The sequence below is a fragment of the Homarus americanus genome, unplaced genomic scaffold (genome assembly GCF_018991925.1).
Source record: "Homarus americanus isolate GMGI-L3 unplaced genomic scaffold, GMGI_Hamer_2.0 scaffold936, whole genome shotgun sequence".
Taxonomy (NCBI): domain Eukaryota; kingdom Metazoa; phylum Arthropoda; class Malacostraca; order Decapoda; family Nephropidae; genus Homarus; species Homarus americanus.
The window spans coordinates 85,001-105,290 of NW_024755520.1; the positions used below are offsets into that span (position 1 = coordinate 85,001).

A 20,290-nucleotide genomic window follows, 5' to 3' on the forward strand; every position below is an offset into this window, starting at 1 on the left:
ATTATATATACACTAATTAAATTCACTTACCATCAGTTACAAATAAAAATAAGGTAAGATATCTTTTATTTGAAGTATTTTCTAACTGTTTTTTTCTCTCTAAGGTTAGTTTCTCAGTTTAGTTTTTGAAGGATTTTTTTTTAATGTTCGTATAATTTTTCTCGTCTCAGGTTGCGAGAATTATATACCGTGGACGACCTCATCCCACCCCTCGATCTCATCCCCTCTAATCTCCTTCTCCTCCTTCCCCTTTCCATCCCAGGCTGCTCCTTCCCTCTTCCTGATAGTCTCCCCTTTAATCCTCTTTACTCTCGTCTCCCCCTTCCCTCCCCCCCCCCACGAGTCTCTTAACTGTGGGGGCAAGTGACCGCACTAACTGGTTTTTCCTGTGTTCTTCCCAGAGAGACACTCGTTGCTAAGTAAACAAACAACAAGCTGTACTCCTCCTCGCTGTGTTGTTAAAACGTGTATAGCTGTTGGGAGCAAGAATAGGAGCATAGACTGTTACAACATAAATGCTCTAGTATGCTCCTTAAGTCTAAACGTTTGTCATATTCGTGTTCAGTACAGGAGACAAGAGTGGTGGGTAGACACTCCTGAACTTAATCTTGGCAACACCCGACCATTCCCTTCAGCAGTAAGCACTAAGTGGGAGGTATGGAGGCCGCGCCGTGCTAGTAACTACAGCACCTAACATCCTCGTGAACCGCTTTATGGTAGGACGGACGGACGGACGGACGGACGGGTGGTTGACGAGGAACTCCTGACCTGCTAGTCCAGCTTATTGCCGCGGTAGTTTTTATATACCCAGGAGACGGGAAGTAGTTGGCGGGGTAGTTACGGTGGCAGCGATGCGTGTCGGCTCAAGTTGTTTTTGGTGGTGTAGAGCCAACCTTCATCTCGGTAATCAGAACCTGTTGCATACGTGATTAAGAAATTTTTCTCCGGATGAGGGTGTAGGGGAGGGGTGTAGGGGATGTGAGGGGGTGTAGGGAAGGTGGTGTAGGGGAGGTGAGGATGTGAGTGGGGGATGTGAGGGGGTGTGGGGAAGGTGAGGGGTGTGGGGAGGGTGTAGGGGATGTGTGGGGGGTGTAGGGAAGGTGAGGGGGGTGTGGGGGGGAGGGGTGTAGGGGGGTGAGGGGTGTGGGAGGTGAGAGGGGTGTAGGGAAGGTGAGGGGGTGTGGGGGAGGGGGTGTAGGGGAGGTGGGGGTGTAGGGGAAGGTGAGGGGGTGTGGGGGAGGTGAGAGGTGTAGGGTAGATGAGGGGGTGTAGGGAGAGGGGTGTAGGGAAGGTGAGGGGGTGTAGAGGAGGTGAGGGGTATTGGAGAGGGATGTACAGTATATTAAGCCAGTTAATTCTTGTACTCATCCAGGACCAAGTTATTGCTTTGAAAATTCCAACTTAAGTTACCAAAGGTTCTTACACTGAAGACTCAAGTTTGAGATCAAGTTCAGAAAGTCACGCCCAGGATAACAAGAGGCGAAAGGGTTACCGTGAAAGCTGAACGATATAGCCTATAAATACTCTCAGTGATTGCCTTCACATTTTGATTGGATACCTGAAGCTTTTTCTTCGGAGGCTTGACGTTTGTAAGATTGAAATCCGTCAAGGGTCAAAGCCATAGGTCATCTGGACGACTTTCAGGACTTGCCTTCGAAATTCTGGTATATGAAAAATGTGTTTAATCCAACTTACCCCAACCCAGTCTTAACCTAACAACCTGGCCTGACGTGACTAACCTAACTTAACCTAACCTAACCTAACCTAACCTAACCTAACCTAAGCTAACCTAATCTAATCTAACCTAACCTAAACCAGTTCCCTTTTTCATACATCTCACTTCGATTTCCAAACTTTTAAAATGAAAAATAATACTAGATGGTCTTACCGTGTTAGCTAAGGGTTAGGGTCCTTTAAATAAACATCGATGACTCCGCCTGATGATTTCATGTGATGGCGGCAAGGTTAAGAGGACATGAACTTCCCCTTATGGACTGGGTGTTGGTGGTTCTCCCTCCTTTATGTAGAGCCTAGCCTAACCTAACCTAACCTAACCTAACCTAACCGGGATCTAGCAAACAGCAGTAAGTCCCGTGTCGATACCCTGATCAGTCCAAATCAGTCGTCAGTCGAAGGAAGAAGTTATGAGCAACAAACTCTAAAAAAATAAATAACAACAATAGCAATAGTAATAATAATAAAACAAAAAATCAATAATATTACTACTACTACTACTACTACTACTACTACTACTACTACTACTACTACTTCTTCTAATGTTTAATTAATATTATCTAATGAGTATTATTCGACTCCCCTGTAACTTCAAAACGTAACGGGAAAATTTCCTATTAATTGTGGCAACTCCAGGTAGTGTCGTGACCATGAAAAAGTACATTGGAAAAAAAAAGATAAATTAATAAAAACTCCTCAAAGCCATCAACATCTAACTCGATTCATCGCGTCAAATTTAGTAAAATAAATAAATAAATAAATAAATAAAAGTTTTAGGAGCTTACCAGAGTCTTAGGCAACTTTAGGGTGAACAAAATTATATCGTGTTCAGCCTTAAAAGTGAGTCGTTTCCTCTTACCGGACATTATCCTAAACAAGTATACTTCTCGGACATACAAAAAAATATTTCCCGTTCTACATCGTCACTACATTTTTTGCTATATCACGTTATTTACATCACCACATATTATGGAACATCACGTCAGCACATCCTTGTGTTATAATCCCGTCAGCACAGCCTGGTATTACATCACGTGAGCACATCCTTATGTTCCATCACGTCACCACATCTTGGCATTACATCACCTTACCACATCCTGGTATTATAATCACGTCATCATTTCCCTTTAAGAAGAGAGTTCAACACTTAAGACCTCACTGACATCATGAAGTATTTAAACATCTTCAGTTAATGACGTCCTAGCGTCTGTGACTCATTCCATTATGAAGACTATGACAAATTATGCTCTTTAAGGCACCAGCGATATAAATTATACCACTGACGCACACAAACACGGCAGCTGGTGAAGGCGACGTTGGGTGTGTTCCTTCAGGGGGCAGCAGTCATCACCAGATCCCGATATATTAGAGTATAATTTCATATCAACCATTGTTCCTCTCGTGTCTGGGGAACCTCTGGCATAATACCTCCATCCCTCTCTCCCCTTGTCATCTCTCGTTACATCACTGTATTATGCTTCACATTATATACATATATGCATACATGTGTCTATATAATTGCCACTTTCCTTGACAAACTCAGTGCGTCTTTATGATACATGGTTGACATCCTGGTGTGTGGGTGTGTACATACGTGAGCCCTGAGTTGGTCTGAACCGGGAAAGAAATATAACACTGCTTTGTTTCTCTGTATACAAAAGGTTCAGTGTCTGTTGCGTCAAAATTTCATCGTGTGATTTATTCTACGAGGCTTGGGGGGAAAAAATATAATATATCCGACACATAAAGGAGGAAAGTTTGTTTTAATTTTTACCTAAACTTATTTTATCGATTTTTGAGTTAAACTTCTTAGAACTTGAATTAAAGGTTAGGTTAGGTTAGGCGGGGGTCTGGGAAGGGAATGTGAAGCTTCAGGTGTGTGAGTGAGGTGGGACGTGGGAGCCTACTTTGGTGTGGACATCCTCCCCCACCACCCCGATATGGTCCCTCCTCCCGGCCATAGCAAACACACTTCCTTGTGGGCTTACGGCAAACAGTTGAGACAGCAGATAATCGCCACCGCACACATGGTGTTTTTCTTCTCCTGTTTAATCAATTAGCTTCACCGTAAAACAAATTAAAGACGAACCACAGACCAGTGTTGAGAAAGACCGCGTAGGCAGGGCCACCTTACCTGGCCCGTGTGTTTATGTGGATAATCGCCCTATTAAGCATCACACACCACAAAGTTTGGGAAATAATATTAATCTTTTATCAATCTTCTTGTAACTCCACGAAAAGGGTTAGGTTAGGTTAGGTAAGGTCTGTTGCTATATACTTCCAGTTCATGTTATGTTTATATACGTTATTAATACTACGTTTTGTACATGTCAAATCGAACAGAAAAACTAATTAGTGAAAACTCTCCCAACGACATAATCTTTCCTATAACCCAGCACACACACACACACACACACACACACACACACACACACACACACACACACACACACACACACACACACATATATCCCTTTTTCAATCACCAGCTTTCACATGGCTGCCTTTCATGTGAATGTCATTTTTTTAAATCTACGAAATTTACGAAAAAAAAAACGAAAAAAAAAAGAAATGATCATCAAGAGACTGAAAATCCACCGTGTGTTAATTAAAATATCCTGAATATATTTCACCGCTAACTCTTCAGAAATTCGAAATAATGATTATATTTTTCACCCCAATATTTTTTAATAGTTTCCTACCTATCTCCTAATTAGAGACACGACAGAAAACACAGACTGGGAATCTTTTTTAATCATTTGCAGCTGCGAGTATTGGCTGTACGGTCGTTGAGGATATTATATTTTAATTAATACACCAATTTTTTTCTGTGATATTTTGGATAGATTTATTTTAATATCTGTAATACTAAAAATGGTATAAAATTGTACGCATGCATAAAACAGGCATCATTATGAAGGCTTGGTTGTATAAAGGCGTCCGCTTGATCCACAGTCCAATGGGTACCTGACTTTACAATTGAGGAAGTAGAGGAAGGTTGAGTGCAGTGCTCCCCACACACTTATCCAGACAGTATAAAAACGAAATAAAACCAGTGGGATAATTTTTCTTTTCAGAGAGAGAGAGAGAGAGAGAGAGAGAGAGCGGAAGCGGTGATAATAGCGATGACATAATGGTGTTGGCACTGAGCCTGGCTGGTGCCACTCAAGCCAGTGCCTCTATGCATGCCTCCCCCCTGAGGTAGTCCAACCAGCTGCTGTTGTGGTGTGACAGCTGGCCCCTGCTACTGTGGATAATTGTTGTGGTTGTGGTAGTTGTGGCTTTAGTTATTGTGGTATTAATGATTGTGGTTTTAGTTGTTGTAATGATTTTTGATGCAGGTTGTAATGGTGTTGGTAATGGTGGTAGTGGTGACTGTCATTATAAGATGATAGGTGATGATAATGAACGCAGTTATGATGAAAATAATAACAGTAATAATAATATTAATGATGATAAAGATAGTACGGGTGATGATGATGATAATTAAAATGGTGATGAAATTTTGCTCGTGTTGGTTATCATAGCAATGGTTAAATATTGTCCTTGTGATAAGCGGTGTAGCAATGGCAAAATTCGAAGCATCTTAACCACGTTTAGAATGAAGGTAAAAAAAGAAAAAAGTTGGGAACATCACACAGCCACAACAGGTAGGCACGGTAGCGTTCTTCATAACCTAGATACATCAACAGGTACAGTAGATAGGTGATTGAAAGGCATTTAACTGATGACCTGCAATCCCCAACATAGTGATTTACCTTCCTGGATGAATCAATGTTATTTATAGTTGGAGGGAAAAATGAGAGATTCGATTCAGCTCTTACTCACGAGGACATTGCCCCGACTAGGTCACCAATCCGCGACTTTGTAATCTAAGAATCGTCTACTCTAAACCACTGAGTCAAGACGCTCCCTACCACCCTTCCCCCTCCTCTCTTGTGATGTTTATGTTGTAGACGGTGCATATTGTAGCATGATATGATCTGGGCCTACTGGTGTACTCTACAACTGATGAATATTACAAGTAGTATAGAGGTTGTAGAGGTTTGTGAGTGAGTTAGCGAGTGCAGTGAGTGAGTGGATGAGTTGGGTCAGTACATAATCGCCTCTGTACGTTTGACTGGCAACAACTGGGGCGTTTCCAGGTTTAGGTCGTGGCTACCGGAGCTTCAGGGGCCAAGGAGAGTATTTGATAACCTTGTGGCCTTTACCAGGGCTACTGAAGCATCTGGTAGCTACTGTTCTGGGGAGGCTAGTGAAGCATGTGGGAGCTACTGTTCTGTGGCAGCTAGTGGAGCATGTGGGAGCTACTGTTCTTGGGAGGCTAGTGAAGCATGTGGGAGCTACTGTTCTTGGGAGGCTAGTGGAGCATGTGGGAGCTAATGTTCTGTGGCAACTAGTGGAGCATGTGGGAGCTACCGTAACTTGTAGAGGCTAGTGAAGCATTTTACAGCCACTGGAGCATATAAAAGCTAATGGAGCATATGTCAACTAATAATACATATGACAGGCACTGGAAACAATGGACCATGTCAGCTTCTGGTACGTAACTGGGAAAGGTACAAGTACACAGCTACTAAACCGTGTTACACCAGATCACGAAAATATCAAAACTTGTGGCACAGCTCTAGTTACATGACGTCTTTAGAGTACGTAAAATTACCGGAGCATTTGACACAGTTGGAGCATGTAACAATCTGAGCATGAGCATAATATGACATACCCGGAGCATGTAAAAGTCAAAGGAGTGTGTGTCAGGTGGTAGAGTATTATAATTTATCCAGAATATGAGTCAATTAACTTCTGGAGTCTTAAAAATTCTAAACTTATTCTTTTTTTTCTTCCGAGATAAAAAAAATAAACGATTATGTCTCACTGTAATTTCTCATCCACAGTGGGTAAATTATTTTCGTGTTTTATCATCAGAGTCATCATGATGTGTCCTCACAAAAGCGGCGTTGAGGCCAAATTAACATACTCTGAGAAGCTACGCCCTTGGCTGCCTGAGTGGGAGAGAGGGAGGGAGGGGTCGACACAGCCCGGATCATGGGGAGAGGTTGACAGTACAGAGCTTCGCAAGTGACTGACAGAGCACAGAGCTACTTGAGAGTCAATGACACAACTCAGAGCTACGTGACAAAACCACCACCTTGACCTTGTATCTAGCAAGACACTGACGTCATCCCTGACATTCACACGCTCAGCTAACCTTTCACAGGGACTCCCAGCTGTGGTATTGTTCCATGCTACATTATTTTTTTTTATGATGAACAGTACGAATTAATTTAACGTTGCGGTCTACGTGTTTTTCTATGTTTTATGGGTTTACATTATTTTTTTTACCGAAGCATAACAATTCTTGGCTCAGGTTAATGTTTTATTTAGTGATATTCCCCAAATGATTAGTCGGTATTTTTTTTTGTATTCTATCCTTGTTATTGGATAAAAAATCACTTATAAAATTAAAAACCAGTTAGAATCAGTAATCACATTGTATACAAACTTCGCTTCTGTGTCAGGAAATTACTTCAGACACATGATGACTTGACTCACCCCGGCAAAACTTTTGTATGGTAATGTAACACCATAACGCTTGTGTCCAGATGTGTCCCATTTTCGTGTGGTTCTGTTACCAGCACCTGTGTCTGTATGTAAAGTCCGCCTTGCCTGCCGTCATCAGCCATATCACAGCTCAGTACGGGTGTCATGGTACCCTGATGACTCGCCATACCATCGTTTGACAGCTGTGAAGTCTTATTATTATGTGCTACTGTGATACTGAGGCTCCCACAGTCCTGATAACCAGTTCGGGGCAAGTGAATACGCAGGCGTCTCTCTGCAGTGCATTCGACAGCCTTCACATACACTAAGTCGGCACACTTTGTCGTTTTTAGGAACTTTCGTAAAAAAGAAAAAAAAATTGTCTGACGCTCTGTTGTTACACTGAAACTAAACAAATAATATAGTTGTCACTGTTAGAGTAGAGTTAATATAGTCTGTCAACCTCTACTGTTAACTATACAATTGACTGACACTCACATCACCCATATCTGTCTTCCTCCGTTGTTACTCAGTTCGACTAATCACCCCGTGGCATTATCACCCTTACTACCTCCTATCATCACCCCCCCCCCCATTTATCATTATTTACATTTGCTAGTTACTGTTAACTTGTGTGTGGTATTCATATTTGTCATTCCTAACTACCGCTATTATCACCACTCACTACTAACAGTTATCACCACCACCTACCACTCCCCCTGTCTCGCTCTACCATTACTACTGATCAGTGCCATTGCCCTCTGTCACTCATCAGTGCCACTGTTACTCACCAAAGTGCCATCATCATTTGTCCTACCAATGTTATATGTCCATTGTCACTCACAAATGACATTAACCAGTGTGTGTGTGTGTGTGTGTGCGTGTGACTACCACTGCAAACACACACACAGACAGACAGGCAGGCGCGCACACACACACACCTCACTCATATTACACCATCTGTGAGGGAATTACTACACCACGTCAAGTCCCTCATAACAACATCTATGAAGGAATTACTACACAACGTGAGGTCCCTCATAACACCATCTGTGAGGGAATTCGTATTCCACGTGATGCCCCTCATAACACCATCAACACCATATGTGAGGGAGTTGCTACACTACGTGTTTGCTGTTCAACACCTACATTAATCTGTATGTTCACTGTATGCTCCTTCACTTTTCTCTAATGAAGGCTTTTGTTAAACCACCAATGTATATAATAAGTCATTTAAGTCCAATGTATATTTTCAGCCTTCGGGCTGCAGACCTTTTACAATAAACCGTTAATTATTATTATTATTATTATTATTATTATTATTACAGAGGGGAGAAGAGGAACCTCACATTTCTTGTAAAGTTTGTAATGAAAACAATTTCAGTTCTTCACCACGAGGAACAGTGATGGAAAGCGTCTCATTTGTTATTCAGGTGTAAAATATTCTTTTCAGAGTGGCTGCAGACTTTACCCAAACCTGAGAGAGAGTGGGAAGATGACGGAGGCCAGTTTAAGGCAGTAACGGAGGTGTGTGTGTGTGTGTGTGTGTGTGTGTGTGTGTGTGTGTGTGTGTGTGTTATTTATTTGTATTCTACGAGTATTACACAAAGTCCAACAAACAATTTTCTCAAAACTGTCATCTTTTTATCTAGTTATGACCCTTATCTCCGTGTTATCTTAGGGTTACTGGCACCTACCTGGCGCCACAACCTCCTCCACCCATTAAGTTTATTTACTATTAAAAAACCCCATCTACTGATAACTACGTCCTCCTCTTTATCAACCATACTTACACACTAACTCTGTCACAAGTGGGAGTTAGACCATTGCATCAACTCTATTTTTATCCAGCAACCCCCCTTGAGTATAAATGTTTACCCCCGCTACCCTAGTCAGTATATCGCTGCATCAGGAACTTCACCTCTCCTTCTCATGCCACTGTGTGTATCCTTTCATCCACCCCTTCCCTCCTACCCTCCCTCCCTCCACCAACGACCCGCCCTCTCCTTCCCTACCCCGTCCCCTCCTTCCCTCCATCCCAACCCCCCAGCGACCCGCCCTTCCTCTCACAGGGTTACGTTCCTTGCCATCCATCCATTCATTCATTCATTCATTGCGTCATTGTTATCAACTATATTCGTTGTTCCTTTCTTCTTAACCCCCCCCCCCACACACACACAGACAGACAGGAGTAACATTGCCTCATCCCTCACTATGGATTCTTATGTCACCCTCGTATTTAGTAACATCCTGAAATTTGATCTTAACATTCAAACAGACACTACAGGAGGTTCTCTTTATCTTACAAATACATAAACATGATTTTTTTTGTCTTCCCGCAAAACACAAATAAAATCACCGTCTAAGCTATAAGTAAACACCATACACTTAAACGACTGCCAAACACCATCGTCAAACAGCAATAAAACAAACACCATTCTAAATTGGGTCCTGGTCACATCCTCCTTCAAAACACGAGACATTTTAATCCCCATAACAAAGCCATCACAATAATAAGTTACCTCAAGATCACAACATTTAGCTACACTCATACTACTAAAGGAAGATCACATGCAAGACTTATACTGTACTATTGGCATCAGGGGAACAGAGTATATACATCACCTGAGCACAAACCTAATTACTGTTTACCCTTTTATGACATACCTCCGACCCCAGAGGCAGAAAAGGGCGCACTACAACACAAGACTTCAATCAACACCTATAATAATATCTCACCTACACTTCGTAATAAATTCATCCATAAGAAAACAACAATAACTCGACAGACTCCTCCATCTATAATGACTTTCACCCAACAGCCGGCTTAACACACCTGCTCTACACGCTTCACCTATCGACCTACATTACAGGCCCAATATTTACCAAGAATCCTTAATTAATAATATCTCAGAGTGACCCACACACCCACCCACACACACACCCACACACACACACACACACACACACACACAAGCCAATTTGCATCGTTAACATGAAAAATCAACACCATGACAGATATATTACTCGAGCCTGTAACATTTCGTCATTTTGTATTTAGGGATTCCCACCCCTCCCACCCCTCCCCCCCACCAGCTAGTAAGTGGTCCTAGTAAAGAGTTATGTTTATACAGTGACGTCGTTAATGCGTGTGTTTACTCTATCACCTTTTATAATCTTTTTTTTTGTCTACGTTAAGTTACCTTTTTTTTTACAGTAACTTAATATTGTTAGAGGGGGATGAAGGAGGGTTTAATGTGCCTTCTTCTTCTTCTTTTTCCTCCGCTTCTTCTATATTTATACATCCCCTTCACTTTAACTTCTGATCAATTCATTCGAGGTTGTTTTGAATGCCTCTCCCTTTGCTTAACCCCCACTCCCACTTTCCTCGCCTCCCCCTCTTTCTCACCTTCCCCCTTCCTCACTCTCGCTTCCCTCTCACTTCTCTCCCCTCTTTCTCACCTTCCTCCTCACTTCTCTCTCCTTTCCCTCACCTCTCTCTCCACCCCTTCCTCACCTTCTCTCCTCCACCTTCCTCACCCCCTTCCTCTCACCTAACCACCCCATCCAAACCAGACTATCTCCCCTCAACTTATTTTCACTAACCTCCAACTACTAGACTACATCATTAGCTCGTCCTTAATGGCTGACGATAATTAACTCCACCTTTGAACTTTTGTCACTTGACCTTTTAAAAATGAATGTGACGTATAATCCCCCTCTTCACAATTGACCTTAACAATAGAAACATAACCTCACTATGCCACTCAGTCATCTGTCGGTATATAGTACACAGAATATTCCTCACAGTCAGGCTAAAGAACTCAGTGTTGATCTTCCTAAACATATTCTTGGTCACGGTTTTGATTCATAGTGTTAAGTAAAGCCTAAGATAGCATTACAGTCCTCATTTACATATAATCATTATCTGGTAAATCTTGTTGTATCTAGTTATTAACGTTTTATTACACCTGTATGGTAATTGAACTACTGATAGAGATGTTTAACAGGTGAGTATAAACCTTGACTATCTTCATGTAATATTAAGGTAAGTCCACGTCTTGGGAGTTATATTTCATGAATGACAAAGTTTAAACCTGGTCCCACCTGACTGATGGTTCTTTACGGGCGGTTTGGATACAGTATACTATTAAATACGGTTTCAGTATACATAGAGAACACTTTATTCTACTACGTTCACTTTAGCTGTAAAGTTAAGTATCTATCTACAGCTAGATGGCCTGGGGTTGCTCAAGTAGTGAACCAGCGACCTTTTGGATAATAGGCAAGACCTGTAATCACTTATTCACAAGTAAACATGGGGTACTTTTTTGTCTTGAAAGCGTTTTAATTAACTACTTGTTTATTTACGATGAAACGCTTCCTTAATTACAGTTACACATTCCGGTTTTTGTACTCACTTACCAGGAAAATAGTGTAATTATCCAGTCTAATACTCAGCCTTTATTTACACACACGAGTACAGTGGCAGAGATACGCCATTAACTTGAGGATAGAGATACGCCATTAACTACAGACCGAGTCGATAGAGGCTCCTCCGCTCATCATAAGTGTGGATGACGGTAACTTACGCCATTATTAGTTTACAACATCACGAGAGTAAAACAATGCAGCAAGTACAGCACCTACAGGAGACACCACCTGATGAATGAAGAGTACGAAGAGAAATGAATCGAGAACACCGAGAAGAAAGGAAGAGACAGCGAGAAAGTAAACTAAACAAGAAGAGTCGAGAAGAATGAATAATCAATACAGAAGCCATAAGACTAACTATTTACGGCTGAAGAAAAGTCATCAAGCTCAGAGAATCAAAAAAATAAATAGTAACTTAACTCAGTACGTTTTCTATGGTACATATTTTGTTTAAAGGGGATACTAAGCCAAGACTGACACAATAGGTTTAGTCTCTTACATAATGACCTCTAAGTTTGACACAGGGAGGTTAATTTAGAGTTACTAGCTACACATAAAATCTGAATCTATTAATCGAAGGTTGTTGTTAGTACCGAGACAGACAGACAGACAGACAGACAGACAAAAAAGTACAATCCTCTCAACAGACGCTACCTGACACACTTCTTGACACCATGATCCAGTAATCACTTCACCAGTTGGTAAAGTCCCCCTGTGGTTCAGTTACACGAGCCAGCTGTCTTGCTACTACAACCAGCTGTAACGAGTCCATTGGTACTTATGATTGGTATGTAGTTTATTATAATAAGTAACTCGATACTGTTATATGGTGTTGGTTCAGGCTGTGGTGAAGTGTGGTGACTGACTGACACTCTCCATCATCGACTTAAAACAACAATAGATTTAGTTGTTGTTTGCCTTCGTTATAATACAGATGTAATAATAATGAACTGATAAAAAGATTTCTTCGCCTAGAGTTACCGGATTGAGCAGATGAGAGGGAGAGACGGGGCTGAGAGATAGGCGGGGCTGAGAGACAGGCGGGGCTGAGAGATAGGCGGGATGAGAGATAGGGCGAGAGATAGGCGGGCTGAGATATAGGCGGGGCTGAGAGATAGGCGATGAGAGATAAGTGGGCTGAGAGATAGGCGGGCTGAGAGATAGGCGGGGCTGAGAGAATGAGAGACACGCGGGGCTGAGAGACACGCGGGGCTGAGAGACACGCGGGGCTGAGAGACACACGGGGCTGAGAGACACGAGGGGTTGAGAGTGGAGGAGACTTGAAGACAGAGAAACATGGCGGAGACTGTGATAATCTAACCTAACCTAACCTAACCTAATCTAACCTAACCTAACCAACACTGTAGGCGGATGTTATGAGATTCTGAAGCACTGGGCGACTGGCTTGTGTAAACAGAGAAATCTTTATGGTCTCTGATTTTAGGATATACTTGCGAGAGAGAACGAGAGAGAGAAGGAGAACGAGAGAGAGAAGGAGAACGAGAGAGAGAGAGGGAGAACGAGAGAGAGAGAGAAGGAGAACGAGAGAGAGAGAGAGAGAGAGAGAGAGAGAGAGAGAGAGAGAGAGAGAGAGAGAGAGACAAAAGAGAAGCGTACAATTCTAGATCCAAGGACTCGAACGCCTGTGCTGCCTTCGTCATCACCTAACCTAACCTAACCTAAAATTATCATGATTGTATACTTTGGTAGTCAGGTATGGTTAGGTAATTATCTCAGCAAACGAGAAGCAAAAAGATCATTTGTGTTACATAATTACTTCTCAGATTACATTAATAGCAAAATAATCATGATGTCATTATAAAAAAGATTCTCTTAAATTTTAATTATGTTGGAATAAATTAACAGAAATTCACGTCAAAATCCGTATTAATTCTGCTTTTAAAAATAACCTGTAATTTAACTTTCTAATTAATAAAACTAATGACGTCATCTCACATTACCATGAGTCGAAATTAATGATATAATGAATAGGTAATTACTATAACAGTATAGAGGAACAACCATTACTGTTATGTATTGATAAAAACACCATCACAAAATAACTGTAATTGATGACCCATGATTGGTGGTGATGGGATCAACCTAATTACAGCTACAGTCATTATCCATAAACTACCAACATGATGGATAATTAGCCTATTGTTCTGTTTTTATTAATTTTGGTGATAATAAAAAAATATATATAAAAGTTGGAGAATATTGAGAGCACCGATACATTTAGTCACAGAGGACGAGGTATACTATTCATTATAAGTTCTACATTATATATCTACAGTAATTAAACAAATAATACTAATAATGATGGCACTGTACTGTAGGTTGTTTTCACGGATCACTGGCACCTTCATTATATTTTTTACGTGATTATTTCTGTCACTCAGGCGGTCTATACACACCTCTACAGGATATACAGCATTCTACAGCAGCACACTATCAGATGCTACAGCCTTCCTTCTCCTCATTATACAGGCATATATATGTATGATTTTTTCTTGATAAATGCATTTTAAGCAATTTTGTCTCGAAATTAGGCTTATTATTATTATTATTATTATTATTATTATTATTATTATTATTATTATTATATTTATTTATTTGATGAGATCACAATATGCCTTTGTTAGTTCAGGAATGGTATTTCACTTGGGGCTGCTAGTTTTTTGTCTTCAGTATCGTCTCCCCATCCTGGTGGAGAGGGCACTGCTGGCTGGACTCTGGTGGGTGGTACAGATGCCTCACTGATAAGCCACCCTCATAATACGCTGCAGGAGTACAAGAGGTGTATGACGACATGGAACCTTCTCCAGTATAAAAAAAAATGAAGTGAAAGAGTAAAGTTGTACGTCTGTGATATTCTTCTTAAGGGAAATATTTACAGAGAAGCTCTTTGCTTGGTTCGTTGACTCCAAGATGGTCGCGTGCCTCGTTATACATGAGTAGCGAGTTGTTGTAGGCGCTGGAATTGTTGGAATGTTGTATCGAGAGAACGAAATGTATTCTCTGCCACAAAGAGAAAGATCTGAGTAGTTTGTGAACGCGATTTACGAGTTTACCAGGAATTCTTTTCTCTTTAGTTGACCAGGCTTGAAATTGTGTCGCGTCCAGTGAATGTGTGGCAATGGGACAGACCACCACTTATGTTTGTTTTTCAGGACTAATTCAAACAGTGTTGATGTGTTAGCAAAACCTTTTGCCTAAAAGATGTAAAGTCAAGATATCAAATGAACGACGAGAATTATAAGCAAAGATAACCATGCCTACTAGACCGTTCTTTGGGCTCCTTAACTACAGAACTACCTAAGTTAACAACACCTACCAATTACATTATAAAAAAAATAATAAATAAATCTGTTTGGTATTTAGAGATATATTCAGACGAAACCAAACCAGTTATGGATGAAAAGGCAGAAGGAGAGAGACTGAACGGAATAAATTTTTCATCTCCCAGAACTTTTCTATGAGGGGAAAAAAGTAAATTATCAGATGAGTGAAATATGATGATGATGATGATGTCTGAGGTAAAAAAAACCCAAGACATATCTCTAAACGACGTCACTTCCCTGGTTAGAATTATGTCATGTCTGTTATCACCCCCTCCCACCTCCGAGCTCTTAGAAGGCTCCTCCAAGGTTTCCAAAGACTCTATCCACGCCTCCAAAAGTTATCGCAATTACACGAAAGGTCGACCATGAATAAAGACCACAGACAGACTCACAGACACACCAAAGACTCGTTCTGGGTGTCATTAAAAGCAAAAATCCCACAGATAATTTGCAGGTATATGAACTAAGAAAAACTGAAAAGGTGAATTATAAAAACGTATTAAATTTTTTACAGAGGACAGGATGGATTAAAAAAGTAGGAGAATGTATGAGGTGAGGGAGAATGGAGTGAGGAGAGAGAGAATGAAGTGAGGGGAGAGAGAATGGAGTGAGGAGAGAGAGAATGGAGTGAGGAGAGAGAGAATGGAGTGAGGGGAGAGAGAATGGAGTGAGGAGAGAGAGAATGGAATGACGAGAGAGAGAGAGAGAGAGAGAGAGAGAGAGAGAGAGAGAGAGAGAGAGAGAGAGAGGAGAGAGGAGAGAGAGAATAGAGTGAGGAGAGAGAGAATGGAGTAACAGGAGAGAAAATGGAGTAGAGACAGAAGGAACCTGAATAAAACTCCTGCACCAGTATATCACATCAAGATTTAGTGGTCCAGTTTTTACTCTTCGTTTTCCTTTACTTTTTTTTGGTTATAGTAAAGAATTTGGATAACTTTTCTCCTAGAGGATCCCGTAAGATGATGATGATGATGATGGCGCCGCTGAACCAGTGAAGGGAAGCATCCGACCAGAGAGAGAGAGAGAGAGAGAACAACAGAAATGGAGAGAAAAACAGAAAAACAGAGAGAAAATAGAAGAGAAAAGGGAGAACAAGAAATACAGAGAGAGAGAGAGAGAGAGAGAGAGAGAGAGAGAGAGAGAGAGAGAGAGATCCTTCCCAAGAACATTGAAGAAAATGAACTACGGTACATACACCAAGGTCTGGCCAAAGGTTCCAACCCTCGTCACCCAGCGTTCTTTATTCTCGCCTTGTGACCGTAAAAGCAATAAAGCAATAATAAAATCAGGAACTCAAAGGGCGACACACAGACCATTTGGTTCCACCTACTGCCGGGTGTGGGGTACCTGGTATAGCCACCTCTCTCGGCACCAACACACATACTGAGCTTACATCTACACTACTACCACCACTGTCGCCCTCACCACTACCACCATAACTGCTGCTTCATCACTACCATCACTCCCGTCTCATCACCACAACCATCACCTCCTCAGCACCACCATCACCTCCTCTGCACCACCATCACACGGTCTCACCACTACCACTATAACTGCTGCTTCATCACTACCATCACTCCCGTCTCATCACCACAACCATCACCTCCTCAGCACCACCATCACCTCCTCAGCACTTTCATCACACGTCCTCACCACTACCACCATTATCACCACCCATCCCGACGCACCTACTCTACATATACAGTTAATATGTATACCGTATATATTTTTGTGTATAATGCATTAAAGACGGAATTATATATATATAGTAATAGAATATGATAATATTACTCCTGACGTGGTGTAATCTGTGTAGCTGTACTCTCTCAACCAAACAAGGAACTGGCATTTTACTTCACTCTGGCAGGGGAGGAAGAGAGAGGCAGGGGGAGGCAGTGGAAGGCTGAGGGAGGCAGTGGGAGGCAGAGGGAGGCTGAGGGAGGCAGTGGGAGGCAGAGGGAGGCAGTGGGAGGCTGAGGGAGGCAGTGGGAGGCCAATAAGTGTGGTCTTACCTTCCCTTTCTATACCCGTGAGTCCTACCCAGCCTTAAGCTAACTGTAAATAAAAAAATTCGAGAACTTCTACCATTATGTAGTATGAATGGCCAACAAATACCTCCGTCAGGGAAATAAACAGATAGTATACCTGCAGTCCCTGTGTCAGTCTTCTCTTGTACCATAATAAATCATTTTTTTTTATCCTACATGACCGGTAAGTTAACCACCAAGGGAAGAGGAAACCAAGAAACAGTATAATGAACTCAAGTGAATACCATACAAGGACAGGGAACTATTGTAGAAAAAAGGTAAGGGAAAAATATTGTCTTTAGTTTGGATAGGCGAGTATTGGGCTACCTAACGCAACCACACAAAATTATTTCTTTGATACAACTGTAAATATACTTAACCTAACCTAACCGATATCTTTAAGGTCAAGGACAATAATGATGTGGTTATTATCTATCTGATTATTGGGCTTAAAAAAACAGCATAATTTTCGACTCTTAGGAAAGAAATTTGATAGTGAATCTGAATTAACGTTAACAGGACAAGAATTTAATAACATACTATAAAATAAAATGTTCCTTTGAGCATCTGCTCCCCACAGTGAAATCTTTTTTGTTTCTTCTCAGAACACTTGTGTCGTCTTGACCTACTGACTGATTGTTGTGAATTGGATGGTTTGTATATCAGTTGATAAATAATCGACTGGTAAACACCGGCACGAGTCACATCTTGTTATAAGAGTACAATTTCTTATTGCGTTTTATGGCAGAACAAGACGTAATAGTTCAGCTTCAGGAGGACTTGGCCCCTGGATATCCCGACGGGGGTCACGGGATGCCTAATTTTGTTCCGCGGATCTACTACCCCGTATCCTCAATTCCTCCAGCACCCTCTGCCTTAGGGGGCGAGGTGGAAACTATACTTAAAGATGTTTATACATTTGTTGCTGTCTACTACGTCACAAACATCAAGTAATTATGTCGTTAAATCCAAAGAATTAAGTAAAAGGTATGGGGCGCCTCCACACCACCGCAATGATCCACCACACACACTGGGTCGACATCTCTTGGGCCAAAAACATCAACACTCAACTCAAGTAACAATTGACACTTACTTTGAGGTCCATTGGGATAAGCTTCTACCACCTCCTCCAGCCGTGAGACTTGTTCCTGTGGTGACACGCCCTCGGGTCGCCCATCACCGTCTTTTCTACGCTTCTGTTCACTTTTCTTATCTGTCAAAACACACACCAATGAATCTTCACGATGATAAGGAATAACACAGTAATGAATGCGTACCAGTATCACAAGGTAATCTCAGCAACTATTAAATCTAAAGTAAAAAATATTAACTTAGACCATTTAATATTATCCCACGCCCTTGGAGACACGAGAAGCTTCTTATGTCTCTATCGAGTCCTTTACTAATGTGATATCTCATTAATTTCCTTTCATTTTGGACACTTAGCGCTGCTCTGTAAACATTATCACATATCATTATTATATTTCTCTACAAACGTGATTCTCTTTTTTATTCATAAGTTTATTTTGGGTAAGACAGGAGGTCGTCATCTACTTGGGCCTTGACACTGGCGCACCATCCCCCCCCTCACCCCTTCTTCAGGTAGTCCAGGGGCGCAGGGCTGGGGGAACGACTTCACTTTCCTGCGCTCAGTCAACAAAAAAAGAAGAGTGTGTTTGCTTATGATTCCAAGGACTCTTCATCATAGCGAGAAAATGCTTGAAAAAGTGAAAAGAAAAAAAGAAATACGTTTATGTTCTTCATATTCTGCAAGACGTCATATTAACCCCTCCGGTTGTTCCTGCAGTAGTAACTAGGTATTCGTGTTTCTCTTATCCATAGTATTGTGTTATATCCAAGTCCCTTGATTATCACTTCGACTTTTAACCTAAAAATCGTAAAAAATATATATATATATTTACTGACCCAGACTGGTATAGCGCGTATGACCTGAACAGTCATTCAATTCTTTATCTGTCCTGATGACGTAGTCCACTTCAAGGAACTTTGAGTCAATATAAATCGAGTATTTCTAGACCTCCCACCCCACCCCTCGCGTCCTCAAAAACCGAACTAATCATAAAATAAATAGTTTAAACATAACACCAGAGCCATTCAGAGCACAATGTTGACTACTTCATAAGACATTCTAACAGTTCCTACCACACGTTATCCCACAAGTACTCCGCCCACTTACTGTTGGTCATGATGATGGTGTAGCTGTAGGCGTCATACTCGGTGCTGTTCTTGTTCCTGTACACTCGGTGATGGTGACGACGATTGTTGTTCTCTCCTGTAGAGTAGATCGTCTTGACTTCCACATCCTCGTCATGTCTTGTGGGCGATCTTCCTCTCTGGTGACCATGATGACGACGATGGCCGTGATTACGTGAGCGGTGGCGACGACGGCTGCCTTGCTTGGGGACGTTAGTACGGAAGGGCCGCCTGTGACGATGATTCCGGCGACGGTGAGTGACGGTGGGTTGACTGACGCCCTCTCTGGTGTCTGGTGAGGGTGAAGGCTCCTGTGGGTGTGTAGGGAGGACCAAATCTCCTGCACTGGAGGCGTCCTGTACGGATGGGTCGTCGTTGGCATAGTCATGAGTCTTCCTTTTAACATTACCCTCCTCTCGGTGTGGCGGAAGGTAGGAAAGAGCAGACAGATCATCGATGGTTGAATTCTCCATCGGGCCATAGACCAACTTGTACAACTGGTATAGTTCACCTTTGTAGACTGAATTGTTATTTTTTCCTTGAGTGCCGTTGACCAAGTGATAAACCTGACCCTCGTGACTTATCTCTCGACCACCATCTTCCGGAGGATCTTCCAGTCTGATAAAACATCCTTCGGGGTAGTCATTACTCCCTTCATCCTCCGTGTGACGCTTCCCTCCCTTCTTCTCGTCTGCCTCTGATGTATCCTGTGAAGGTGAGAATGGTCTTAGCACATAAGGGGAGTTCTGACAAGTACACAAGAAAATGATTTGAAAATACAAGACAAAACTCCAGTAGACGCAATTATAAAAAAAGTTCTTAATACAGCATAAATTGACAACTGTATACAGGAGTGACGTGTGTGATGTCATGCCTGGACCCATTGGTTGACGGCCACTTGAGGGAATATATATTTTTCCCCAAATGATGGTACAGCATTTTCAGTTAGTATTCGTTTAATAAATAATGATTAAAACAAAACCGGGTTAAGCAAAG

The 20,290-nt window shown here is 41.7% G+C and overlaps 1 protein-coding gene across 3 annotated transcripts in view; it reads right to left on the minus strand.

Annotated features, from left to right (window-relative positions):
- The window catches only part of LOC121856555 (multiple epidermal growth factor-like domains protein 6), a 126,861-nt gene that overhangs the window by 84,568 nt on the left and 22,003 nt on the right, over positions 1 to 20,290 (minus strand). For all 3 annotated transcript variants that reach the window (XM_042352158.1, XM_042352157.1, XM_042352156.1), the window contains exons 3-4: positions 19,278 to 20,001; positions 18,174 to 18,293 (exon numbers count right to left, since the gene is read on the minus strand). In XM_042352158.1, coding sequence (XP_042208092.1) covers positions 18,174 to 18,293; positions 19,278 to 20,001 — 844 coding nt within the window. The remainder of the gene's footprint in view (positions 1 to 18,173; positions 18,294 to 19,277; positions 20,002 to 20,290) is intronic.